Genomic DNA, 23,832 nt, shown 5'->3' with positions numbered 1-23,832 from the left:
GAGTACCGACGAACCAGTGACTAGCTTAGGAGAAGCTTCGTCGGTTTTGGACCTCAACGGTCTGTCTCTGTCTTTCTTTGCGTTTTTTGTTAACTCCGGTCGTCGGATTACTAACCGACGACATTTCAGGATAATTAATTCTTGATCCAAAATATTTAGAAGCAAAACTATACAGACGCTTGATAGTCCGTTGGTTAAATCTAGCACAAAACCGACAGCAAAGCACGTTATGATCTGGGCCTAGGCAAGGAATACAGTATAAATGAAAATCCTTATGAGGTACTTGCTTCCCACAAGTAATGCAATTATTAACTTTTACTGACATCGGTAAGGAGCAAGAAAAAGTTCCCCCAATGGGGTACTTAGCTTTAGTTTGAAGACTTCGGTTCTGAAACTGTAATGCGAAAATTTCAGGAGTCGGCCGACCGGCACTTGCGAACTGCTTCTGCTTCAGGCACTGTTCGCCAAGAAAGACTGAATAAAATGGTGTTGGTTGCATGTTTTATACCTCTGACGACCTGACGTCATGGAAGAAGAGACAGCAACCGATGCAGGACCCAAGACTTTGTTATTCAGGCCGACTGAGGACAACCTGCCAGCAGATTACCCTAATGTAATGACTGCAACAGTGTAACACTAAGAACATCCCTAGGCCAGGAGGGAAACCAAAACAAAGCCCAAAAGAAAACTGGGGATGGAGGGAGGAAGCAAATACTGCAATAGTGAAGAGAACAACATTGCTGTTGTGGTAAGATTTTAGACAACTGTACTTTGTCCTATATTACTACTGTAGTATTCTTCACTGGAGGAAGATTACAAAAGCTCAAGAAAAAGATTGGGATTCGGAAGGCTGGAAAGAGCCCTCAACAAACCCATGCCATGACAAGCAAAACCTGCTTTGGTCCTAGAAACCATACCAAATTTATAATGCCTGGTGTATGCACTGAAGGCCAAGTAGCACCAGAAGAAACAACTGCCCTAAGTGGAGTGAGGTTCAACAGAAGAGACACATTTGCCATGAAAACAACAAAAGGAAATAGTCTTGGGTATTCAAAAGGAGATGGTTTGCTTAGAAACAGCAAAATCCAATGTCCTGGGATGAAAAGCAAAAGCTTATCAGACTTAAGGCCTTAGTTTTATCAAAGTAACACCCAACCTGTTTGTGCAAATCCAGGATATGTAGGACCCCTTTCACTAGCAGGCTAAGAAAGAAAAAAGGAAGGGAGTTAAGACTGCCTGATTCAAAGAAAAACATTAACCACCTTAGGCATAAACGAAAGTTTAATACAAAGGGACACCATTTCTCTGGAAAAAAAAAACAAAAATGTAGGAATGACTGTGAGGGCCTGAAGCTCAAACTCTCAGAGCAGAAGTAAGAGCAAGCAGTAAGTCAGCCTTCTAGGTACAATGTTGCAGAGAAGCTGAACCTGCAGGTTCAAAAGAAGCCTTCATCAATTTATTTGAAACAAAATTAAAGGTCCCAAGGAGAAGGAATATACTTCCTTGGGGGGGTTAAGATGCAAGATGCCTTTAAGAAACTGACTTCAAAACAAGAATTCAAAGGAATATTCAAGGGCAAACAGGCAAAAAAAAAAAGTTATGTACTCACCATAACGCTCCATCTGCATTACTGTTCATTTGTCTTAAACCTGTGGGATAGGCACAGACATCAGTGCTGAGCCAACCATATCCAAGCTAGAGTGCTGAAACTGAGCTCCTCCCCTACCCACAATGCCCCTCTCTCCCTCACTACCTCAGATTAAGTTTGCCTGACAAATAAGTTCCTGACCCAAACCCATAGAAAAACACAGTAGCAGTCAACAACCCCTAGAAGAGGAGGCATATAGAGAGAACAAAAGGCCTCCTCTGCCAGGCCAAGTACTCATGTTAAGGGGGAAGTTGGGAGGGAAGGTTGAAGACAAATGAACAACAACATAGAAGGAAAGTCATGATGAGTCCATAACTTTCTTTATCTGACATTGCTGTCTTCATTTGATCTTCAACCTGTGAGACAGAGTGCCCAGCTACTTCAGCCCTGGGTGCCGCCAAGGAAGGCTGTTTCAGAGTATGGTGGAACCAAAAGAAGCTCTGCTCCTAGATGAAATATCCAATTTGTAATGGGATATGAAGGTGCGAGACCTAGCCCATGTAGCTGCAGCGCATATCTCATTAACTGGTAATGTGGAGGAAAAGGCTGATGAAGTAAACAGCCCTGGTAAAATGTGCCTTCACTGCAGAAGGAAAAGAGGAACACCATGCTTCGCATAAATAAAAGTAATACATTTCGAATCCATTTGGCAATGGTTACCTTGGAAACATGTGATCGCAATCTGTACTTAGAATATGATATAAACAGCTGATTGGACTTACTGAAATATTTGGTTTTATCTAGATAGAAACGGAGCTGCCTATGTACATCAGGCATGTGTAATTGATACTCCCCTTTGTTTTTCAAACTCTGGAAAGAACACAAGAGGAATAAAATGATTAATATTCTTCTCTGAAGTGACGTTTGGTATGAAGCCCAAGCCTACAGCAGACCAGGGGGCGAAGCATGAATTAGAGCATCTCTGGGAGTCCATTCTCTGGGGAAATAGAGGTGAAAAACTCGCTGCACTTGGCGTTGGAAGGTGAGTCAAAGAGATCGCAGCTTGGTTGACTCCATTTCTGGAAGATCATGTCTGCCACTGACTGTTTCAGAAACCATTCGTGAGGAGACAAAATGGTCCTGCCGAGTTTGTCCGCCAAGATGTTGGAACTCCCTGAATGCGTATTGCAATAAAAAGGTGGCGTGAGGTAATTGCCCATTCCCACAATCTCATGGCCTCTCGACAGAGAGGGTAAAGATCAGGTTCCTTATGGTTTGATGTAGCAGACCACTGCCATGTTGTCTGTATTGCAATCATTCCTTGGTGGGAAATGATTCCAGTGCCTGCAATGCCAGAAGCACTGCTCTCATCTCCAGAACGCTGATGTGCAGCTTGATCTCCAACACTGACCACGTCCCTTTAACAGTCCCTCCCAGCCAATGCCCCCCCCCCCCCAAGCAAGGAGGCATCCGTGGTGGCTGTGGCCACAGGAGTGGTAGCCACGAAAGATCGACCATCTGATAAATTCTGAGTGTTTAACCACCACAATAGAAAGGACTTGTAGGTTCTGGACAGCTGAATGGGATGAGACATGGGCTGGTCCAGAAGTGACCATTGAACTGATAGGGTCCAATGGAGAACCTACATGTGTAGCCCTTGCCAATGGTAAAACAACAATGGTTGCTGCCATAGATCCCACAGCTTGAAGGATTTGGGCTGCTGACGGCAGAGGCATTTCTAGAACATGCACCTGATCCTGAAAAGACTGAATCCTGTTGGTGGTGAGAAAGACCTTGCGCAGAGAAGTATTCAATAGCACTCCAATAAATTCCAGGGAACGGAGAGGCTCAGATTTCGATTTGGGAAAATTTATCCTGATGCCCAAGGTCGAGGCTAACTTAAGGAACTGGTCCCAGGCCTGAAGAAGCTGATGGTTGATGGGTGCAGCTAAGAAGCCAGTCGTCCAGGTAGGGGAAAACCCATATCTCCTGCAACCTGAGATATGCAGCACGTACTACTACCACTTTGGTGAACACCCTGGGGGCTGTGATGAGGCCAAATGGGAGTACCAACTGATAATGCCTGGCTCCTGACCGGAAGCATAGGAACCTCCTGTGATGCTTGTCCATCTTTATGTGGTAGTAAGCATCCTGGAGGTCCACCGAGCACATCCAGCAGCCCTTTTGAAGGTAGGGAAGGACAGACTGAATTGTAACCATCCAGAACATTGTCTTGGTGACAAACTTGTTCAAGTGGGTGAGATCCAAGATCAGTCCCCGTCCCCCCCCCCCAATCTTTTTGGGCACCAAAAAGAACCTTGAGTAGACACCTGAACTGGATAGTCTTGGAGGGACGGACTGGATGACTCGCTTGCTCAGCAACTTGGAAATTTCGAATTTGGTTGCCTCCCTGTCAGCGGGTGAACATCCAGGAGAAACTTTCGGGACTTTGATGGGGCGAAGAAAGGGTGTCAGATAGCCCCTGGATATTATTCTCAGCACCCACTGATCCAATGTGATGGCTTCCCAGGCTAATGGATGCAGAGAAGAGAGACCCCCCCCGACTGCCTCCTGGGTAGGATAGCCAAGCAACACTTCAGGGTCACTGGAAGAGCCTATCCAGGTGGGAGTCCCAAAACCCTTGTTCCGTCAAAACTCTCCTGCCCCTAGGGCAGTGTCTAAAAGAATCATTCCCCGATCTGTCTCCAGGGGAAGAGTCTGCGGGTGCGTCTTGATGGAAAGCCCTGGACTTCCGCAACCACACCTTCTTACTACCTCCGATACCTGGAGTAGGAAAGCTGATTCCAATGGCAGACAGGGTCTTACCATCCTTCTCGCACTGGGCTAAAGTATCCTTCACAGATGGACTGAACAGGGTAGATCCATTGAAGGGGGTATTTGTGAAGGACGCTTGAAGGGCTCAGAGAAAATCACAAACCCACATCCAGGCATGATGCTTAGTAGCAATGTCTGAACCAGCTGCTCTAGATACCCTTCCATGGCATAGGGGAGGAGCCTCATAGAGGTGTTAGAAATGGCTTTAAGAGTGGCCAGTCTAGAGGTTAAGATCTTCTCCTCTGCCAACAGGGACTCTAGATAGATGCAGAAAGCTCCTCGAGTGATCTCTACAGTCTAGTAATATGCACCATGTAATTCAGTGCCCTCAGAGAAGGTCGCGGACATATAAACATGCTTCCCCAGTTAGTCTATCACTCTGGACTCCCTGTTAGGTGGATGGACAGAGGAGCTCTCCTGGACACGCTCCTTTTTCGTGGCAACTGCAACCACAAAGGCATCAACATGGAAAATTCTGCCAAAAAACTTGTCTTGTGAGGGGCTAAGGACCTTATCACAGTGCTTTGGTGCTGGTTCCACTGTGTTCGTTTCCTTCCATGCCCTGCAGGCAATGAGGTCTACCAAAGGGTCCGTGGAGTGAAGCAGATGGGCCTGCAAACGCTTCCAGGAATACTGACTCATCAGGATTGGGCTTTGGGGCAGACCATCCACCCTTCTGACACAGAATTTCCATGCTGTCTCCCATCGGGTAGGGATCAGGGGAGCCCTCACCTTCCTCCCAGTGTCTTCAGTGACATACTCCAGGTTGGAATCAATGCATCTTTTCTTGCACATATGTTTTTGGTGGACTTCCTCAGGGGGAGGAGACTCCGGGGAGGAACTGGACAGCCTGGGGCTCCTCATGGAGAGAAAACTGGAGAGTAGGGGTAGGCTACCGTTCAGGACTGGAGACATTGGGTCCAGAGTCCAGATGGAGTAGAAAATGATCTGGAGGGGGAGGCATTGAGGATCTCGACACAGAGGTAGAGGACCCTTTCCACCCCATCAAACACAGATGGGGAGCAGGAGATTGGTGCCGCACGTGCCTGCACCAAGACGCTAGACACAGACAGAGGCAAAACCCACAACCCCATCTGTGCCAACATGGGTGTTGGTGCCAAGCTACTCGGCGCCAAAGCTTGGAAGGGAAGGCACCGAAACCCTCGATGCCAAACACTCCGAACTGGCACCAAGTGGACTATGACATCTAGAGCTATTGAGCACTGAAGAGAAAGGGGCCAAAGAACTCAAGTTCATGGTTGGCGAAGAAGCCAAAAACATTGATGCCAGCCCCTTGACAGCAGCAACTTCAACATTCACAGGTCCCGAAACCCTGGGGTTTGGGAAAGGTCGACACCCAGTAAGGGAAAGGGAAGGACACCCCCCCCCCGCTCGTGGTAGAGGGTCAGGAAGGACTCCCAGCTGGATCAGAGCCCGCAGGAACTGTCATCAGGCAGTCCATTTCTCTTGGATAAACTATGGGACGATACGGCAGAGCAAGCCACATATGCAGGCCTGGAATGGTGCCTGGGCAAGGCCAAATCTAGGGGCTCAGGAGAGAGAGCTTACGCTGAGGCAAAGATAATCTAGGCCTAATCTTGGGAGAAGATACACCAGCAGAAGGATAAGAGTCTGCAAACCTCCGTTTCTCCAGGGGCCTGTCCTTGCCTCTGGACTTCTCTCTCTGCTTTCCTGTCCTCATCCTTGCTTTTACTCTTGGGTGACTTAACAGGAGCTCCAGTCCCTGTGCCTGCACCAAAAGTGGGCAAAAACCCCTTTAAAAATCAACTTGTTGCACCTGTCTGCGAGGGTATGGGAACAAAACCTTGCACAAATACAGCACCCAGTGTCTATGTGAGGGATACCTAAACACAGTGCGTGTGACCATCCTTGGGTGGGAAGTTTAAGCCCACACCCAGTACATTTCTTAAATCCCACACCTTTATCAGCCATGATCGGAAAGACTGGAAAGGGAACCTGACCAGAAGAGAATTAAAGATATACAAATTATCTACGAGGAATGCAAAGGGTAGGGAAAAGTTCAGAAACTACAAAAGAAAAAAAAAAAATTAACAGTACCTGAAGTACAAAGATTTCCTAAAAACTAGCAAAACTCGCAATAAAGATGGAGCTCAGATGGCTTGCTTGTAGCTGGAATGTCAGCAAACAAGATCTGAGGCAGTGAGGGAGAGAGGGGAATTATGGGTAGGGAGGAGCTCAGTTTCAGCACTGTAGCTTGGATATGGCCAGCTCAGCACCGATGTCGGAGCGTATTCCACAGGTTGAAGACAAATGAAGGACAACAAATGTCAGATCAGATGACAAATGGGCCTTTACAGAAGAATAGCCAAGTCAGACTGGAGCAACTCTCACAAATGAGAGAGAACCAAAAGGGCCCCCACTGAAGAAAAAAAAAGATCTTGGTTATGAGAATGGCACCAGACAGAAAATCTCTTCCATTTGGACATTAAGACTTTCTGGTTGCAAGTTTTCTTGCCTCCTGTAAAACCCTGAGCACATCTTCAGAAAAGAGGTGCCTAACCGGGATCAAAGCCTCATCACCCACAGTGTTACTTGAACAATGGCCAAATGAGGATGGATGAGTGAACCCTTGGCCTGTGTGAGGAGGTCCAACCGGCGAGGTAACTTGTGGTGATTGCCCCATCCAGATGCATTAAGAGTGGGAACCCAGTGCTGTCTTGGCCAAATGGAAATCACTACAAAGACTTTTAGGAGTCTAGCTAAATCTTCTGCAGGACTCTTGGAAGTAGGGAAGGGGGAGGGTAAGGCACAGAGAAATGTCTCCTCCTAAGGAAAAGACAGGACATGACACTCTGGTAAAGAAAAGAGAGCTGCCTGTTCTGAAGGGAGGCAAAAAGATCTACCTTAGGAATACCCACCAATAGACTGTGTCTAGAAAAATGTCTCTGTGAAACATTCATTTGAGCCTGAGTTTTGGACCTGCACAAGTCATCTGCCACTAGTAGTACAAAACAAACACAGCCAGCAGTCAGGAAATCTCAAAAAGGTTATCGTGTGCTCGAACACAAATAGCAGCAACCAAAGAATTCAGCAATAAAATCCACTTTAATAGTAAAACTGGAAAACCACTGGATTGAACGCTTTCATCACCTGACCAGGGACTTCATCAGAATCGACACTTGTTTCATTTGAACCGAAAAAAATTCTAAAGCAGTTTTAAAGGGATGCTTTCCTTTTCCCCATTGATCCATTGATGCCACTAGGTTGCATTCTGAATGAATATATACTACCTGAAGAGTTGCCTGAAATCTGAGAGCCAGATCGCAGGCCTGAAGAGTCAACCTGCAGAGAAGATAAGACTTTGTGCCCCCTGCTTGTTGACATACCACATCACTGTGGTGTTTGTCTGTGTAAACCTTTAGAGGGCCTGGACAGAGCACGGAAAGGAGTAGAATCAGAGCTCATCCCTTCGATATTGATATGGTTTGACTTCTGATTGGGAAGGGGCAAAGACCTTGAACTTACAGATGACCACAGGAAGCCCCCCAACCCCATGTCTGATGAGTTGAACAGTTCTTGAGAAGGAATTGAAGGCTAAAAGGGCAGGCCTGTCTTGAGGAAAGGTTGCTGAAACAACCACTTGAATTCCTGCTTTGGACAAGGAAGGACAGGCACACTAAAATCCAGAGGGTGTCACTGCTGAAGCCAAAGTGACTTCAAGAACTACTGAAGCTTCTGCAATCTAGCAAGAGGGAGCACTGGAACAGAAGAGGTCATGAATCCCAGGGCTCAAAGAAACACTCTGGCTGGAACAGCAGGCAGAGGAAGAAGAGACCAAAAGAAAGCTGCCAAGGACAGAACTTTTGGAGGACTGTCTAAACCCTGCAACTCGGGTACACATGATCCTGAGAGGGAGTCAGGACATACTTTTCAAAGTTGATACTGAACCCCAGACTTTGGAAGAGAGATGATGAACTCCAGATCCTGTAACAAGCACCTGGGAGACTGTCTCAAGCAACAGGTTGTCTATACAAAGAAAAATCTGAATGGCTTGGAGCCTGCACAATGCAATCACAGGAGCTAGACATTTTGTGAATACGCTTAGGGCAGTACAGAGTTCAAAGGGTAAACCAGAAAACTGAAAATAAGAGTAAGAAACAGAAAAATGTAAACACTTCCTGAAAGGGGGATGAACAGGAATATGAAAAGCCTGGGCAGTCAAGGCCAGACCATAACTTGTCACGTGGGTCTGGTAATTGATGGACTGAAAGGCTAAAGCAGAATCAGTGAAAACAGTTTTAATTCTCTTTATTGTCCTACTATCTTTATCTGAATGCAGAAGCTTAGAAGATGACAATTTGAGAAGACCTGTCAGAGGAGACTGACACCACAGCAGGAGGACACAAACAAGAATCAACAATCCTCAGAAACCTTATGAAATCTGTCAGGTTTCTTTGAAAGAGGAGGCTGAGAATCAGGAGACCTAGAAGCAACTATACAGTTGTCTAACAAAGCAGCCAACATCTACCTGAAGTAGCTCATACCTTTCCTGGATATCAGACACAATCTCACTTAAAGTATTACATAATTCTAGCTATAGTCTCTCCCAAAATACAGTTTCTTAAAAGCAGAAACAGGATTAATGGGCTCTGCTTCATCAGAGCAATAAGCCAAAGGCAAAAGCATCTGGGAAGAGTAAGACAAGGACCAGTCAATCAGACTCTGAATCCTCATCTGAGGAATCAGGTTCCTTAGTCCATTTGGAAAGAGTTGATGTCCAATGGGGAGTAAAGCACAGGAAACCCTTGGGGAGGCTTCAGGGCCATTAAAACATTAAACAGGCCCAGAGTAAACTCCTACCATTCCCGTTGAGCATCCTTAGGGCGGACAGAAGTATGCTTAGTGTTCTTTTTCTTGGTAAGGATGAGGCCCTAACACCAGGAGGTTCTGACCCTTGAGGAGATTCAGTAAGAGTATCTGGGTACCTCTTCCCTGACCAGAATCTGCAGAATCCATCAAGGGCCCTCTGAGATAATCAACCGTGGTTCACCCTAAACATCCACAGCAGATGTCTGAAAAGCCTCAGAGGAAGTGCTACAGGAAGGATCCATGCTGGTCTCCGACAGGGTGGCAGCAGGGGAATCTGATGTAGAGATTGGACAGCTTACAGAGCCATCACCCACTTCTACAGAAATGTCCGGTGGAGGGTGACCAGCCAAAGAATCTGGCAAAGATTTCTTGGCCCTCTTAGATAACGGAACCTCAGGGTTTCAAGATTCTGCCATGCTAGCCTGTGCTAACAGTTTAAGCTGCTGGTGGGTCAGGTCTGGGATTACTGTATAAAAATACAAAAGAATGAGGAACTTGATTATCTGCTTTTTAAGGGACAAGGAGAACATGGGGGGGGGTCAACTGATTTAGGCTAGTTTCTCTGGCCACTTTACACAAAGATGGATATTTGACAGATGGCCTGCATCTGTACATTTTATTTTCTAAAGTTACAACAACTAAAGAGAGGGTTGTCTTCCAAGAAAGGGGTACGAGAGGTTAACCTTAGCTGTTGGGACAGTGGCTGAAGAGCATTGTTAAAATGAAGCAGAGACTGGAGTCCAAAGGTGATTTAGAGAAGGTTTTGCTAATTTTTAGGGAAGTATGAGAGATGTAGAGTAAATTCCTGAGTGGAAACTTGATATGGTAGCCAAGTGCACAATGACAGAGCAATAATAAAAGTATCTTGTCATGCAAGTCTATGAAATATTGCAATACAGTAGAAAAAAAATGCTAGCAGGGGATCCAAACTATCCTTACCTATATAGAGAACTACATCCACTTAGAAATTGTGGGAATGTTTCAAACTATACATTTCATGAGGAACTGGGGTGCCTCGCAAGAAACAGTGATTGCATTATAAATGTTTGTTTTGTTTTATAATTATATATTATACAAATTTCACAGTAAACAAATATTTGGTAATACATGTACAGAGCATCCTGTAGATCGTGAGTAAATCCATTTAAATTTATTTTTACATATTTTTTCATAGTGTACTGCCAAGGAAGGGAAGGAAAAAATACACATTCATTGTCCTAGTATTAAAATGATGAATAATATAGCTGCTGTTACTGGCTGTTCGTGAGCGGTGACATAAAAGGGTGTGGGTGGGACTTGGACAGGCTTTGCTACTGCACATCCAGGGATGACCGTTTTTACTACAGCCTGATACATTACCAAACAACTGCCATACTGTCTCAAGTACAAAGCAATGTTTCCATGACAGCGTATGCTCCAAAAAGCCTTTGATATAAAGCATACTACACCAAGCTCCAGAATGGTGTGCGTCTCTGCTTGCCTGCAGTTCCTTACAAGACACAATCCCCACCTTTGAAATGGCACCACATTAGGCAGATACATCTGCCACCACTGTAAATTTGGCAGGCAGTCAACCAGAAGAGATGGCCAACAGTAGTTGGCATGCAGTCACCAAATCTAGATAGTTCCAGCATAAGTGCTCAGAGAAGGGCAATTTTTATCATCATACTAGTAAAGTCCTGATGTGTAACCTGGCATGAGGCACAGTGAGAACAGGTGATTCCATGTACCCTAGCACCACGAAAAAGAATTCTGCAGTATGTTGCCGTGAAACAATTAGCTCCCACACACAGGTCTGTAAAGTCGCAACTTTCTGAAAGGTGCCACAAAAAATCTGCTGCCTATTAATGTAATGCAAGTATACACTTTTTGCTGAGATTTTTCTACATTGACACTAATACCCAGGGATTGAAACCAATTGACTAATGACTCTGCACTTGCCCACAGTTTGCAGCAACCATCCGGGTATGGGAAGATTTTGATTCTGTGTAGCCACTCTAGTGCCTAATGACCACTGACAAACTTGGTGAATATCTTGGAGACTGATAAAACAAAATGGTAAATCCTTGAACTGGTAAATATCAGGCTACAACCTGAAATGCAGGAAACTCCAAGACACCTTCATGATCTTGATGTCCACACAGACATCCTAAAAGGATCAATTAATATAATCAATCTCTCCCCTATAACAAGTAAAATATGATTTTGCATCAAGACCATTCTGAACTTTTTTTTGACTGCACTGTTTAGACTAGTGAGAATTAACATCTCAGGTCCTTTCTATTTTTAGGCATCAAAAAGAATAGAGTAAAATAAAATTACTGTCCACTTTGAGCTAGTGAACTTCCTGAATGTTTTTTTTCTAAGAGGCTGAACATTTCTTTTGTTGCTGATCAGCAGAGTGGGACAAATGATAAGAACCATCAAACAGGGGGATAGACTATTTAGGAAAGGGTTTTACAACCTTGAGGGGTCTCTATGTCCCAAACTCACTTATCTTTGGTGATCTCTGACACCTGCAACGTAGAGAGACAGGAGCAGCATCCAGGGCAAAGCACCCAGGGAGAACTTCAAGAGTGCTGCTGCATGTGGCTTGCTGGAGAGCATCAGTTCTCAAACTCTCTGTTGGTGAAAGTTCCATGACTCAGCTATACCCTTGCCAACATTCTTCTGCTGATTCTGCCAAGGGCTATACCAAACCCATCTTCAGTGTTTATTCCTCTACAAACTACTACATGCTCACTACAGAGGGAAATTTTGCACCAACAGTAGTGACTGCCATGTCATACTCCTCCATATCCTTGCTATTTTATGTCATCTTCAAACAAAATAGGAACTATATGAGGGGACTCAATGACACGGATATCCTGTGTAAAATCAATAAGCCTGGGCTCTCAGGCAGGTGCTAGATAGTTGTGCTATGCTGTGTGGAAGCCTTTTACAGAAATCTGGTCCAGTTCAGGAGTTGCTAACCAGATAATACATTCTGTAGGGGAGCGGAATATTCTGTTTTAAGCAGCACTAGGCCTATTGCTACCATGTCAGATTTGTATAATACCACTTTGATGGCATCCTTCAAAATCTCCACCAAAAAGGTAATCAACCAGGAAAATTGTAGACAAAACATTGCTGCAACCACTTATGGACAGCAGAGAAGAGGTCAAAGGACCATCTTACTTTCTTGTGCACCATGAGACCACTGTCCATAAGTCCAGCCACAAAGGAACTCTGAAAGATTTTTAGCAATGCTTGTATCAGTATGTAAACAGTGCCAGATAAGTTTTTTTTTAAGGATAAAAGCACTATGATGGTCCCAAAAGCATCACGCCCTGTCTGTAACAAACTCATTCCATACATTACAAAAAGTTTAAAAAAAAAATAAACAGAATGCATTTCCACAAGCATTCACAGTAATAAAATCCTCTGTACAAAATGCCAGTCAAAACAAAGTTTCCTTAGTGTAAACATTAGTTTCACAGTACAAGCAATACTTTTCCCCCAAAAAAATAGAATAGTGGAAGGATTTCCGCAGAAGGGGACTTATCTGCCCAGCCTTGAAAGATCACTAGCCAAAAAAAGCTCAAAGAAGGTCTGCACTCTGGTAGTGAGAAATTTGTGAAGCTTTGGCACTCATACCCACCAAATACTCTAGGTTACTGCAACAGTGACCTAATGTTAAACATTTTGCATATCTCATTTAGAAGTTGGCCTGGAAGACTGTGTGCTGGATTTTAAGCAACAGGGAACCGGTGCCTTACAGTCAATCTATGAAATGCAACACAAGGACAAGGGACCTATGGTACACCCGATACAGTCATCAGGTCATACTCCCCAAGGATGTAGTACTGCTCCAGACAAAATTTAGATATCTGGGGTCAGCTTGATTAAGTTTAGGCTCTGCACTGTGAAGTGCACCTTGAAACAAGCATGTGCAGCCTCTCTCTGTATTATGGCAAACATAAGACCAAAGACTGACAGTCCTTGAGTAACCCCACACCTGCAACAACTCAGGAGACCACATTCAAAGATCAGGTCCACTGGGCTTGAGTTAAACCTAATCAGGAGGTCACTGTCAAAAAATCCAGTCAATCCTCTACCAAAGGTAAAATATTTGGAGGGGCTCCTATGAGTTAGTCATCTGCCAAAGAGGCGCTCAGCACCTGCAAACGACATGAAGCCATTTTAGAAATGGACTTAATTCCAGGGGGTAGGCTGCAACTTGAATATGCTCAGCAGAGGCCTAGGGCTATGTATGAGGACCTCTAAATGATCCCCAAGAGAGGAGGCTTTAAAAAGTCATTCTCTTATTGAAAAGGTGGGTCCTTGAAATTTTTCATTTTGATATATGCAGATGGCAGAGATGAATCCCTATATCACAGGGCAGTGCTTCCTATTTTGATCCTCTAAGACAGTGAAAGTTATGTCAGTATGGGTCTTGGCGAGTACCTCAATGGCCACAAGGACAATTTTGATGTTTATCATGGTACTAAATGCAGAATTTCTTCCAAGTAGATCAGCATCAAGATCTGAACTATGCAAGTAGCAGAAAAGAGATGGTGAGCTTGAAGCAGGGTATGTTGCTGCTATTAGGCATGCACATTTCTGAGCCAGAAGTTTGTCAAATAAAAAAACTGGATAGTGAGTGATGCAGACAGATTCCAACTGTAATACCAACTAAGTGAGGTACCCCAGTGTGTTACCGAGTACAAAACAAATCTAAAGAATATTTAACAAGCATAGCTGATTTCAAGAAAACACGAGGAACTACAACTCATATTTTACAGGAAGCTTAGTGACATTCACTGCGAGCAATTTCTAGTAACTAAAAAAAGTGTTTGCCAACAATGATGAAAATCCAATTCCAAAGGTTAAGTCTAAGGGGAACAAACATCTGAAATGATTCTGATCAGATCTATCAAATCTCAGTCTAAAAAATCAAGACTATAAATAGAAGCAACCCTAAACTCAAAGATGAACAAATACCACTTAAGTGACAAAGGTGGTGCAAATTTTACAATTTAAACAGCTTAAAATTACAAAAAAATATATATATATACCCCATAGCGTCATCTTCTTTTTCATCTCATACTTCTTGAAATAGATCCGAGCTCTTACTTCCTCAAAACATAGCTCACGATCCTCTTTAAACAAATCTTCCTTTTTGTACATTGGAACTTGTTTCACTTCAGAATTTGATCCTGCAGACAGCTGCTGTGGATAAGTACTCGTAACTTTTCTGGCAGTCTGACTTCTAATGACATAAAACATTGAAGCATATTAATACACTGTAAAAGTGTTTCAATTCTGCAAACAGACTATGGGTGCAAGTACTTCACTATAGGCAGAAACCTTAAAAAAAAAAAAAAAAAAAAAAAAAAAGTTATGCAAGCCTTCACCATGAAACAAGATTGCCAAGAGTGCACTTGTGCATTCAGATAAGATATTAAACAGAGGCCCCATCTGCTACCTGCTGGTGGTACGCTCAGGTGGATGTAAAAAAAAAAAAAAAACCGGCACATATTAAAAAGAGTAAAGGGTAATTATTTATATACAAAAAAAAGTCATTTACAACATATTTACATTTACAAATGTACAACTATATAAATATACTTACATTTCATAATTTTCATTACAATCATTCTAATTTTCATCCCCATTAGACCCCCACTCTTTTTTGCATAACCATCTGATTTTTACTTAATATCGCTGCTAAAATCCATTTGCCATTAAACAATTTTCTTTCATTCCAGATAACAACTTTCAATCTATTATTTTATATTCTTTACTTCTATTCTTATAAACATATTTAATGTCCAGGTTTATTTTGTCTACTTTTTTATGTCTTTGAAAAACTCTTCTTTACATAGTTTCCCCATAACATATTTACCATTACTTTTCAAAAAAAAAAAAAAAAAAGTTATGTACTCACCATAACGTTCCATCTGAGGAGTTGTCCATTGTCTTCAACCTGTGGGGTCCCAGATCCAGCACGATCAGACGGCTGCATACTCAGCATCTTGATCCGAGCTCCAAGCTCCTCTCCTAACCCATAATGTCCCTATTTCTTTCCTCCCTTCAGATTAAATTTGCTACCCCACCTAGCATCGCACCTGACCCAAAAACTTATCCCATGTCAAATATCCATAAACAAGTAAAGAGTAATAGGTATCCTGGTGATGACCACATCCTCTACTCGTCACACCACCACACAGTCTAGGCCAAGCAGGGGGAAGGAGGGAGTGATGGCTGAAGACAAACGAAGGACAACTCAGATGGAACGTTATGGTGAGTACATAACTTATTTATCTGAGGTTGTCGTCTTCATTTGGACTTCAACCTGTGGGACAGAGTCCCCAGTTACTAGAAACCTAGGAGGCCCTCATGAAGGATATTCCAGAGCACAGCAGAGCCAAAGGACACCCTGTTCCTGGATATGATGTCTAACTTGTAGTGCGAGAGAAAGGAATGAGATGAAGCCCAGGTGGCCACAGAACAAATATCGTCTAACGAAACTCGAGACCAGAAGACAGCTCAAGTAGCTATAGACCTAGTGGAATGTACCTTCATTTGACCTGGCAGTGTCAATCCCTTAGCAGAATACTCCAGCAAAATACAATGGGAAATCCAACGGGTGATGGTGACCTTAGGTTTCCCGAAGAAGGGTATAGAGCAAAATATGAAGAGCTGGTCAGACTTTCGGAATGCTTTAGTCCTGTGCAAGTAAAAACACAACTGTCCGTGCATGCCCAATAAGTGAAATTTGTATTCCCTTTTATTTTGGAAATTCGGGAAAAAGATGGGAAGAGTAATATTGGCCTCTGAAGCTACCCTTCGGGAGAAAGAAAGGGTTAGTAAGCAAGGATACCCTATCCTTATGAAAACTCATACAAGGTGGTTTTGACTGAATGCTTGGAATTCCAAAACCTTTCTGGCAGAAGTAATAGCCACCAAAAAGGCAGTCTTCCATGACAAAAATTGCATATCCACAGAGGCTGCAGACTCAAAGGGAGGCGAAACCAACGGCTGTAGAACTAAGGTAAGATCTCACGGCTGCGTGGGATCATTCAACGGTGGCCAAAGAAAGGTGCCTTTTAGGAAGGCTTTACAAAGCTTTGAAGATGCTAAGAGTCATATTATGCCCCATATGAAAATTAGAAATCGCTGCAAGTTGAACCTTGACCATAGAAAAACTAGTACCTTGTTGAAAAATCCCTGCTAAAAATTCCAAAACGAATGAGACTGGAGCAGTGGAAGGGTCTAGGGCATGTGAAGCCCAGATCGAAAAACATCTCCATTTACTGGAGCATACTTTTCTGGTGGAAGATTTATCAGCCAACACCTTTTTTTTTTTTTTTTTTTTTTTTTTTTTAAACAGGTGAAGATAATCCTGGAATCCTGACAATAACGGGAACTGGAGCAGTCAAGCAGTGAGCTTCAGACCGCCCAGGTCTAGATAGGGAATCCATGAAGGGTGAAAAATGAGATCTTGATCTGGATCCAGCAACCATAGTGGAGCCACCAGATGAGACCGAGAGAGGGAAACCAGACTTGGTGATGTCAGAATGAGGAAACGAGGATTACTAAAGCTCTTCAGCCTGCGAGCTTTCTGAAGAAATTTTGGTATTAAGGGAAGAGGAGGATAAGCATATAGATGACCGGGTGGCCAAGCATGAACAAGAGTGTCTATGGGGGGGCTTTCCCTGAAGAGGGGTTCAAAGCGAAAAAACTTGCTGCATTTCTCGTTGGATGGAAAGGCGAAGAAATCACAGCAAGGCTGACCCCACTTGACAAAGATCTGTTTCACTACTGAAGGATTCAAAGACCACTTGTAAGGCATCAGAATAGACTTGCTGAGCCTGTCCGCTAGAATGTTTTACCCCCCTGGAATGTGCGTTGCCACCAGAAAACGGCCAGTGGAAATCACCCACTCCCACACACTCATGGCTTTGCGACATAGGGAATAAAACCTGGCTCCCCCCTGCTTGTTGATGTACCAGACCACAAACATTGTCCATCTGGATAGCAATCATTCCTGAGGGAAGATAGACATGGAGAGCCTGCAACACTAGAAACACCAACCTCAACGCCAGGACTTTGATATGCAATCTAGTCTCAAAGGGGGACCACATGCCTTGAACTGTCCTTTCAGAGCAATGCTTCCCCCACCCACAGGGAACCATCCGTAGTCACCGTGGTCGAGGGGAAGGAGGAAAAAAGGGAGACCTCAAATAATATCGGGGAAATGTAACCACCACTGAAGAGAGTCCATACACACCCAAAAGAGACAGGGTAAGACAGGGGGAGATCTAACATGTACCATTGGTCCACAAGGGTACACTAAAGAACCCGCATGCGAAATCACACCAGGGGTAAAAGACTGATCATAGCTGATGGACCCCAATATCCTTAATATTATTTCTGCAGTCGATGGCTTGGCTTGAAGAATGTCCAGGATGTGAAGTTTCAGTGAATGTATCCTCTCTGAGGTAAGAAAGTCCTTGGTTTGAATCGTGTTCAGCAGAGCCCCTATAAAATTTAATACCTGAACCGGGGCCAGCGATAACTTGCCGAGACTGAAGTGTTGCCCAACTGCTGGGATAGGGAAAGAAAGTAATCCCTTGCTTGACAGAGCTGATGCCTAGAAGGGGCAGCGAGGAGCCAATCGTCTAGGTATGGAAAGATCTGTATGCCCTGGAGTCTCAGCTGAGCCACTACTAGTGCCATCACCTTGGTGAACACCCTGGGGGCTATGGGGAGACCAAAGGGGAGTGCTCGAAACAGGTAATGAGAAACTCCCAGTTGGAAGAGGAGAAACCTCCGAGAGCACCTGTCCATTCTGATGTGGTAGTATGAATCTTGGAGGTCGACAGAGCACATCCCATTGTTCTCCTGCAGGAAGGACAGGATAGACTGAAAGGTGACCATCCGCAATTTCATTTTGGCTACTGACAGGTTCCAGATGGATAGATCCAGAATTGGTCTTGGGTCTCAGTCTTTGGCACTAGAAAGAACCTGGAATAAATGCCTAATCTGGACTGGTCTGGGGTGCGTGTTGGATGACTCGTTTTTCTAGCAGTTTTGTAATTTCCAATGCTGCATCCTCCCTGTGCGCAGATGGAACTTCCAGGAGGCAACTGGGTGGTAGAGCAGACTTTAGAAAGGGGATTGAATAATCTCTAGATACAATTTGCAACACCCAAGATCTTCCGTGATGGACTCCCAAGCAATTAGATGAAGCGAAAGGTGACCCCCGACTGGCTCCAGAGACTAGCAGAACTCCAGGTAGCAGCCTCTAGGATGTCCCAGGTAGGGACACCTCTGAGAAAGGCTGTAGAGGTAGATGCAGCCCTGGTTGAATGGGGCCTTATCTCCTGTGGGATAAGTTTTCCATGGTAATTATAGCAGAAATGAATGCAATAGCCTATCCATTTAGAAATGGTTTGCTTTGAAATAGCCTTCCCCGCTGCCCCTGCAGCAAATGCCACCAGCAGTTCAGATTTCCTTGGAGGTTTAGTTCTGTCCAAGTAAAATCCAAGTTGTCTGTGCACATCTAAGGAGTCCAGTATCCATTCCCCTTTGTTCTGTGAATTAGAAAGGAAGGTTGGCAAATGAATGGACTGATAAAGAGCCACACTGGATACCACCTTGGTCATGAAGGAGGGATTAGTCCTGAGGGACACCCTGTCTGCATGAAAGATTATGAAAGGCTCCACTGTCATAAGGGCCTATACTTCAGATACCCTTCTTGCTGAAATTATTGCTAAAAGGAAGGCTGTTTTCCAAGAAAGGAATTTTAACTCTGCACTTGCAGCTGGTTCAAAAGGAGGAAGAGTGAGTTTTTCCAATACAAAGTTAAGTTCCCAGGCTAGAGTTGGGGATTTCCTGGGTGGTCTTAAGTATTTGGCCCCTCTGAGGGACTGCTTGAGCAGTGGATGAGGGAAAAATGGTTCTGTGTTGTAATGAGCTGAAAAGGCTGAGGCATGAATTTTGATATAGGAAAAAGAAAGGCCCTTACGAAGCATCTCAGTTAAGTATTGACGAATCTGAGGTATATTGGGCGCTGCTGTGCTCATCCCTCGAGTTTGGTTCCAGGCACAGAATCTTTTCCATTTTTCAGAATAAGATTTTCTAGTACTAGGCCTCCTTGCCTCCAAAATGACATGCAACACTTGTTTACTGAGGGATGGTAACAGAGAGATTAGGTAATTCGCCAGGCTGCCAGGTTCAGGGTTTGAAGCTGAGGGTGTAGAATCTGGCTCTCCTGCTGTAACAGCAGGGTAGGGGTCTGAGCCAGGTGCCATGGATCCAGCAGTGAAACTGCGCAAGAGGGGGTACACCAGTGTTGGCATGGCCAGTCTGGTGCAATCAGTATCGTCCTTGGTTTGCCCTGCTTGATCTTTAGTAGCACTTTGGAGAGGAGAGGCAGAGGAGGAAAGGCATAAACTGACAGATTTTTCCAGCTGAAAGACAGAGTATCCACTTTCCAAGTTTGTTTGTGCGGAGTCCTCATGCAGAATTTGTCCAATTGGTAGTTCTGGGGGGAGGCAAACAGGTCTATATCTGGGCTCCCCCATTTGTTTATCAACATGTTGAAAGTCTTTGGTTCCAGTTTCCACTTGTGTGGGTCCATGAGATTTCTGCTTGGTTCGTCTGCCAGTGTATTTAGTTTTCCTGGCAGGAAATGAGCCTGTTGATGCACTTGGTAGCTCAAGGCTGTGTTCCACAAAGCCATGGCTAGTCTGCAGAGGTGGTAATAATGGGCAAGCCCCCTGCTTGTTTATGTACCACATAACAGTGGTGTTGTCCATCTTTACCATTAATTGTCCTGGAAGAATCTGGTCCTTGAAGGCTGTCAGAGCATTCTGTACAGCTAACATTTCTTTTTGATTGATATGCAGGTGCATTTGACTTGGGCTCCATTTGCCCTGAATGCACTTCCCTGCCAGGTGAACCCCCCCATCCGAAGTCTGATAAGTCTGTTAGGGTTTGGGTGGCAGGGGGTAGAGTGAATGGTAGTCCCTTGTTTTGGTGGCAGGTCTCTGCCCACAGAAGGAACTGTAACCGTGGGCAGGGTATGACAGGAATCATTGCTTCTAGAGCCTGAAAATGTTGACACCACAGGCTTTTTAGATACCATTTTAGTTTCCGCATATGCAGTCTTGCATATGAAATTAGTAGAATGCACGAGGCCATGAACCCCAAGGCTTGCAGTATTTGCCTTGCAGATAGCAGGGTTTTTGTGGCCATTAGTTTGAAGTAAGTTGTCAAATGAATTTGTTTCTCTGGCGTGAGGAATGCCATCTGGGAAGTTGTATTCAAGCTTGCTCTCAGGAATATAATTTGTTGACAGGGTACCAGATGTGATTTCTTTTTGTTTATGGTGTACCCCAGATAAATTAGCACCTTTTGAACAAATGCCAGATGATTCAAAAGTATGTCCTGGCTTTCTGCCTGAATTAGACAAAATGCAATGACTGGAGCTAGGCACTTTGTGAATATCCTGGCTGCAGTAGATAAGCCAAAGGGCAGTGCAGAGAACTGATAGTGCATGTAGCCTGCTTTGAAGCGTAGGCATCTTCTGCAAGATTCCCTGATTAGGATGTGGAGGTAGGCTTCCTTTAAATCCAGTGCTGCCAACCAGGCATCTTTGCCTAGCATAGGAAGTAACTGGTGAAGAGTTAGCATCTTGAATTTTGGAATTACCAAGAAGGTGTTTAAGATAGAAAGGTCCAGGATAGGATGCCATGAGTTGTCTTTTCTGGGTACCAGGAAAAGTCTTCAGTAGAAACCTTGTCCCTTTTCCTCTTCTGGGACAGTTTGAATAGCATTTATGCTTAAGAAAGAGAGTACTTGCTTTTGAGCCTCTTCCCACTGATTTGGGGGTAGATCTGGTCAACCGTTTGGGGTTGGTAACGTGTGGAAGTGAAATCTGTATCCTTGGGAAACTATATTTAAAAGCCATTTGTCCTGGGTAATGAGTTCCCAATTTTTTGCCTGCAGAGCAATCTTTCCCCTTAAAGGAGCAGTCAGTTGAAAAGTGCTTGGAAGTTTTAAAGACAAGTCATTGAGATAGTTTACCATGGGGGGGGGGTCCGACTACTCCCTCATTTGGAAGTGGGAGCCCCCCACTGCTTAGTCCTGTGCATACCCTGGGATTGAAGCCTGAGTGTTGTGCTGGTTCTGGGGTTGGACTGAGAAGGGCAGGAAAAGACCAATTCTTAGAGGGCCAATGCCTACTAAATCTGGGAGGCTGTACTTGTAGGAAATCTTTAACAGTTTGCATATATTCAGCTTTTTTCTCCATGTTTTTAAGAAGTTCTTCTGCTTTGTTGCCAAACAGGTGGTCCTGATTTAAGGGATCATCCAGCAATTAAGCTTTAACATGATCTGGCAAAGATTGCTCCTTAAGCCAAGCATGCCTTCTAAGTACAGACCCACTGACAGCAGCCCTGCAAGATGCCTCTAGTGAATCAAAACCACATTGCAAAGTATGCTTTCCAACCTGTTCAGCAGAATGCATTAAATTCTGTAAATACTTATTTTCAGCACAATCAGGAATCAACATCATTTTCTGTTTAAGCAATCCAATAATATGCTGCTGATACTTTAACATATGAAACTGGCAGTTTAAGGCCATAATGGCCAATGTTGCAGAAGTGTATACCTTCTTACCCCATCTATCCAGCGCCCTGGAATCTCTATCAGAGGGGGTAGGATTTTTGGCAGTAGTAGCCTTAATGCCCTTGGGTCCCTGTGAAATGGTATCAGGATCCGCAGTAGGATTTTTTAAAAAGGAACTTGTGAGAGTCAGGAACCCTGTAATATCTATTAGGTTTTCTACGAGCAGGAGGTAGAGAGTCAGGGGCCAAGTTAGATTCCGAAAAGGCATCAACAATGTCTAGTACAAGAGGGATAGCTAAAGGCCTGTGTTGGGGCAGGAGTAAGAAATCCCTAAGCCTCTTTTTAGAATCAGAGTAGCCCTGGCTTTCCCAGCGAAAGTGCTCCTAAGAGTATGCAAGGTTTCACCAAAAGAGAAATCCTCTGGGGGGGAAGTAGAGGGAGTAGAGTGCTCTGCATCAGAATCGTCATAGTTAGATAAGGGTAAATCCTGGTCATCAGAGGAAACAAAAATTTCAGAATGCTGGTCAGAAGTATCATAAGCAAATTCAATCCTAGGTCTCTTTAGAGGGGGAAGGTTGGCTTCCCCTGATTAAAGTAATAAGGTCTTCAGCCATTCTTATTTGTTTTTTTAGGCATAGAGACCTGACCATGCAGTCTGGGCATCTGTTTTCTAGGCATGGTTCGAGTTTTAGGCCTTGAAGAATATGGCGTTGGTTTAATATGCAAGTTAGTAGGCCTGAATACACCCTCAGAAGCCAATGCCTGCACAGTGGCTCCGGACCCATCCAAGGTAGAAACATCTGCAGGTTCCACAGTTAAAGCATTTCGCGTCATACGGGACTCCGAATGGATCTCAGTGGCGGCCTGCGAATCTGAAGTAGCGGGCATCAGGGGCTGCGAAAGCACCTCACTGAGTACCGGCGAACTGGCGACTGCTTAGAAGTGTCGTCGTCAGCTTTGGACCTAAGTGGCCTGTCTCTGTCTTTATCTCTGCGTTTTTTCAGAATGTCGGTAGTCGGATGGCTTACCGAAGACCTATCTGGATAATTGAACAGACTACAAAATATTTAGAAGCGTAAATATACCGACGACGAATAGTTTGTTGCTTAAATAAGGCACAAAACCGACAGGGAGGTACGTCGTGGTCAGGGCCTAGGCAAGGAATGCAGTACGAATGAAAATCTTTGTGAGGTGTTGGCTTTCCACAAGAAAGGAAATACAATTATTGACTTTTACTGATATTGGTTTAGAGCAAGAAAAAGTTTACCCAAAGGGGTACTTAGCTTTAGTTGAAGACTTCGGTTCTGAAACTCGAAAACCAAAATTTCAGGAGTCGGCCGACCAGCACTTGCAAACTGCTTCTGCTTTGGGCACCGCACAGCAAGAAAGACCGATGTAATGGCATCGGCTGCATGCTTTATACTCCTGACTACCTGATGTCATGGAGGATGAGACAGCTACCGACGCAGGACCCAAGACTTTGATAATAAGGCCGACTGAGGGCTACTGCAAGCAGATAACCCAAATGTGATGACTACAACAGTGAAACACGAAGAACATATATCCAGGGGAAAAAAGGTGCAAAACAAGAAGCCTCAAGTTCCCTCTAAAGGTGGCAAATAAGCTCTGAAGAAATGGAAGGGGTTGGTGTGACAGCATAGAGGGAAGATGGGGGATAGAGCCAATAGCATATCCATCCCAACTCGGGCATTTCTAGGAAAGAGGGGGTGGTGAAAGGGAATTGGAACTGCAGCAGTTAAGATACTAAATTACAGTAAGCTGTTAAATATGTTCATAATAGCAGTCACTGTTTATGTCAATCTCTGGGAAGACTACCAAGGCAAATTACCAGTGTGTTGGCTGGCCCTGGGAGGAGCTTGCAAAGAACAAATCCTGTATGAGGGGGTATGGTAAAATCAGCCCTGGCTCCAGAAGCA

General features: G+C 44.3%; 1 protein-coding gene across 2 annotated transcripts in view; it reads right to left on the bottom strand.

Moving 5' to 3' along the window:
* BUB1 (BUB1 mitotic checkpoint serine/threonine kinase) overlaps positions 1-23,832 on the bottom strand; it is a 2,040,509-nt gene that overhangs the window by 1,853,600 nt on the left and 163,077 nt on the right. For both annotated transcript variants that reach the window (XM_044057238.1, XM_044057245.1), the window contains exon 4: positions 14,332-14,525. In XM_044057238.1, the coding sequence (XP_043913173.1) occupies positions 14,332-14,525 (194 nt within the window). The remainder of the gene's footprint in view (positions 1-14,331; positions 14,526-23,832) is intronic.

Source organism: Protopterus annectens, chromosome 1.part2 (genome assembly GCF_019279795.1).
Source record: "Protopterus annectens isolate FY-2018-M chromosome 1.part2, PAN1.0, whole genome shotgun sequence".
NCBI classification, from domain to species: Eukaryota; Metazoa; Chordata; order Ceratodontiformes; family Protopteridae; genus Protopterus; species Protopterus annectens.
This window is presented reverse-complemented; position numbering and strand designations above follow the sequence as displayed.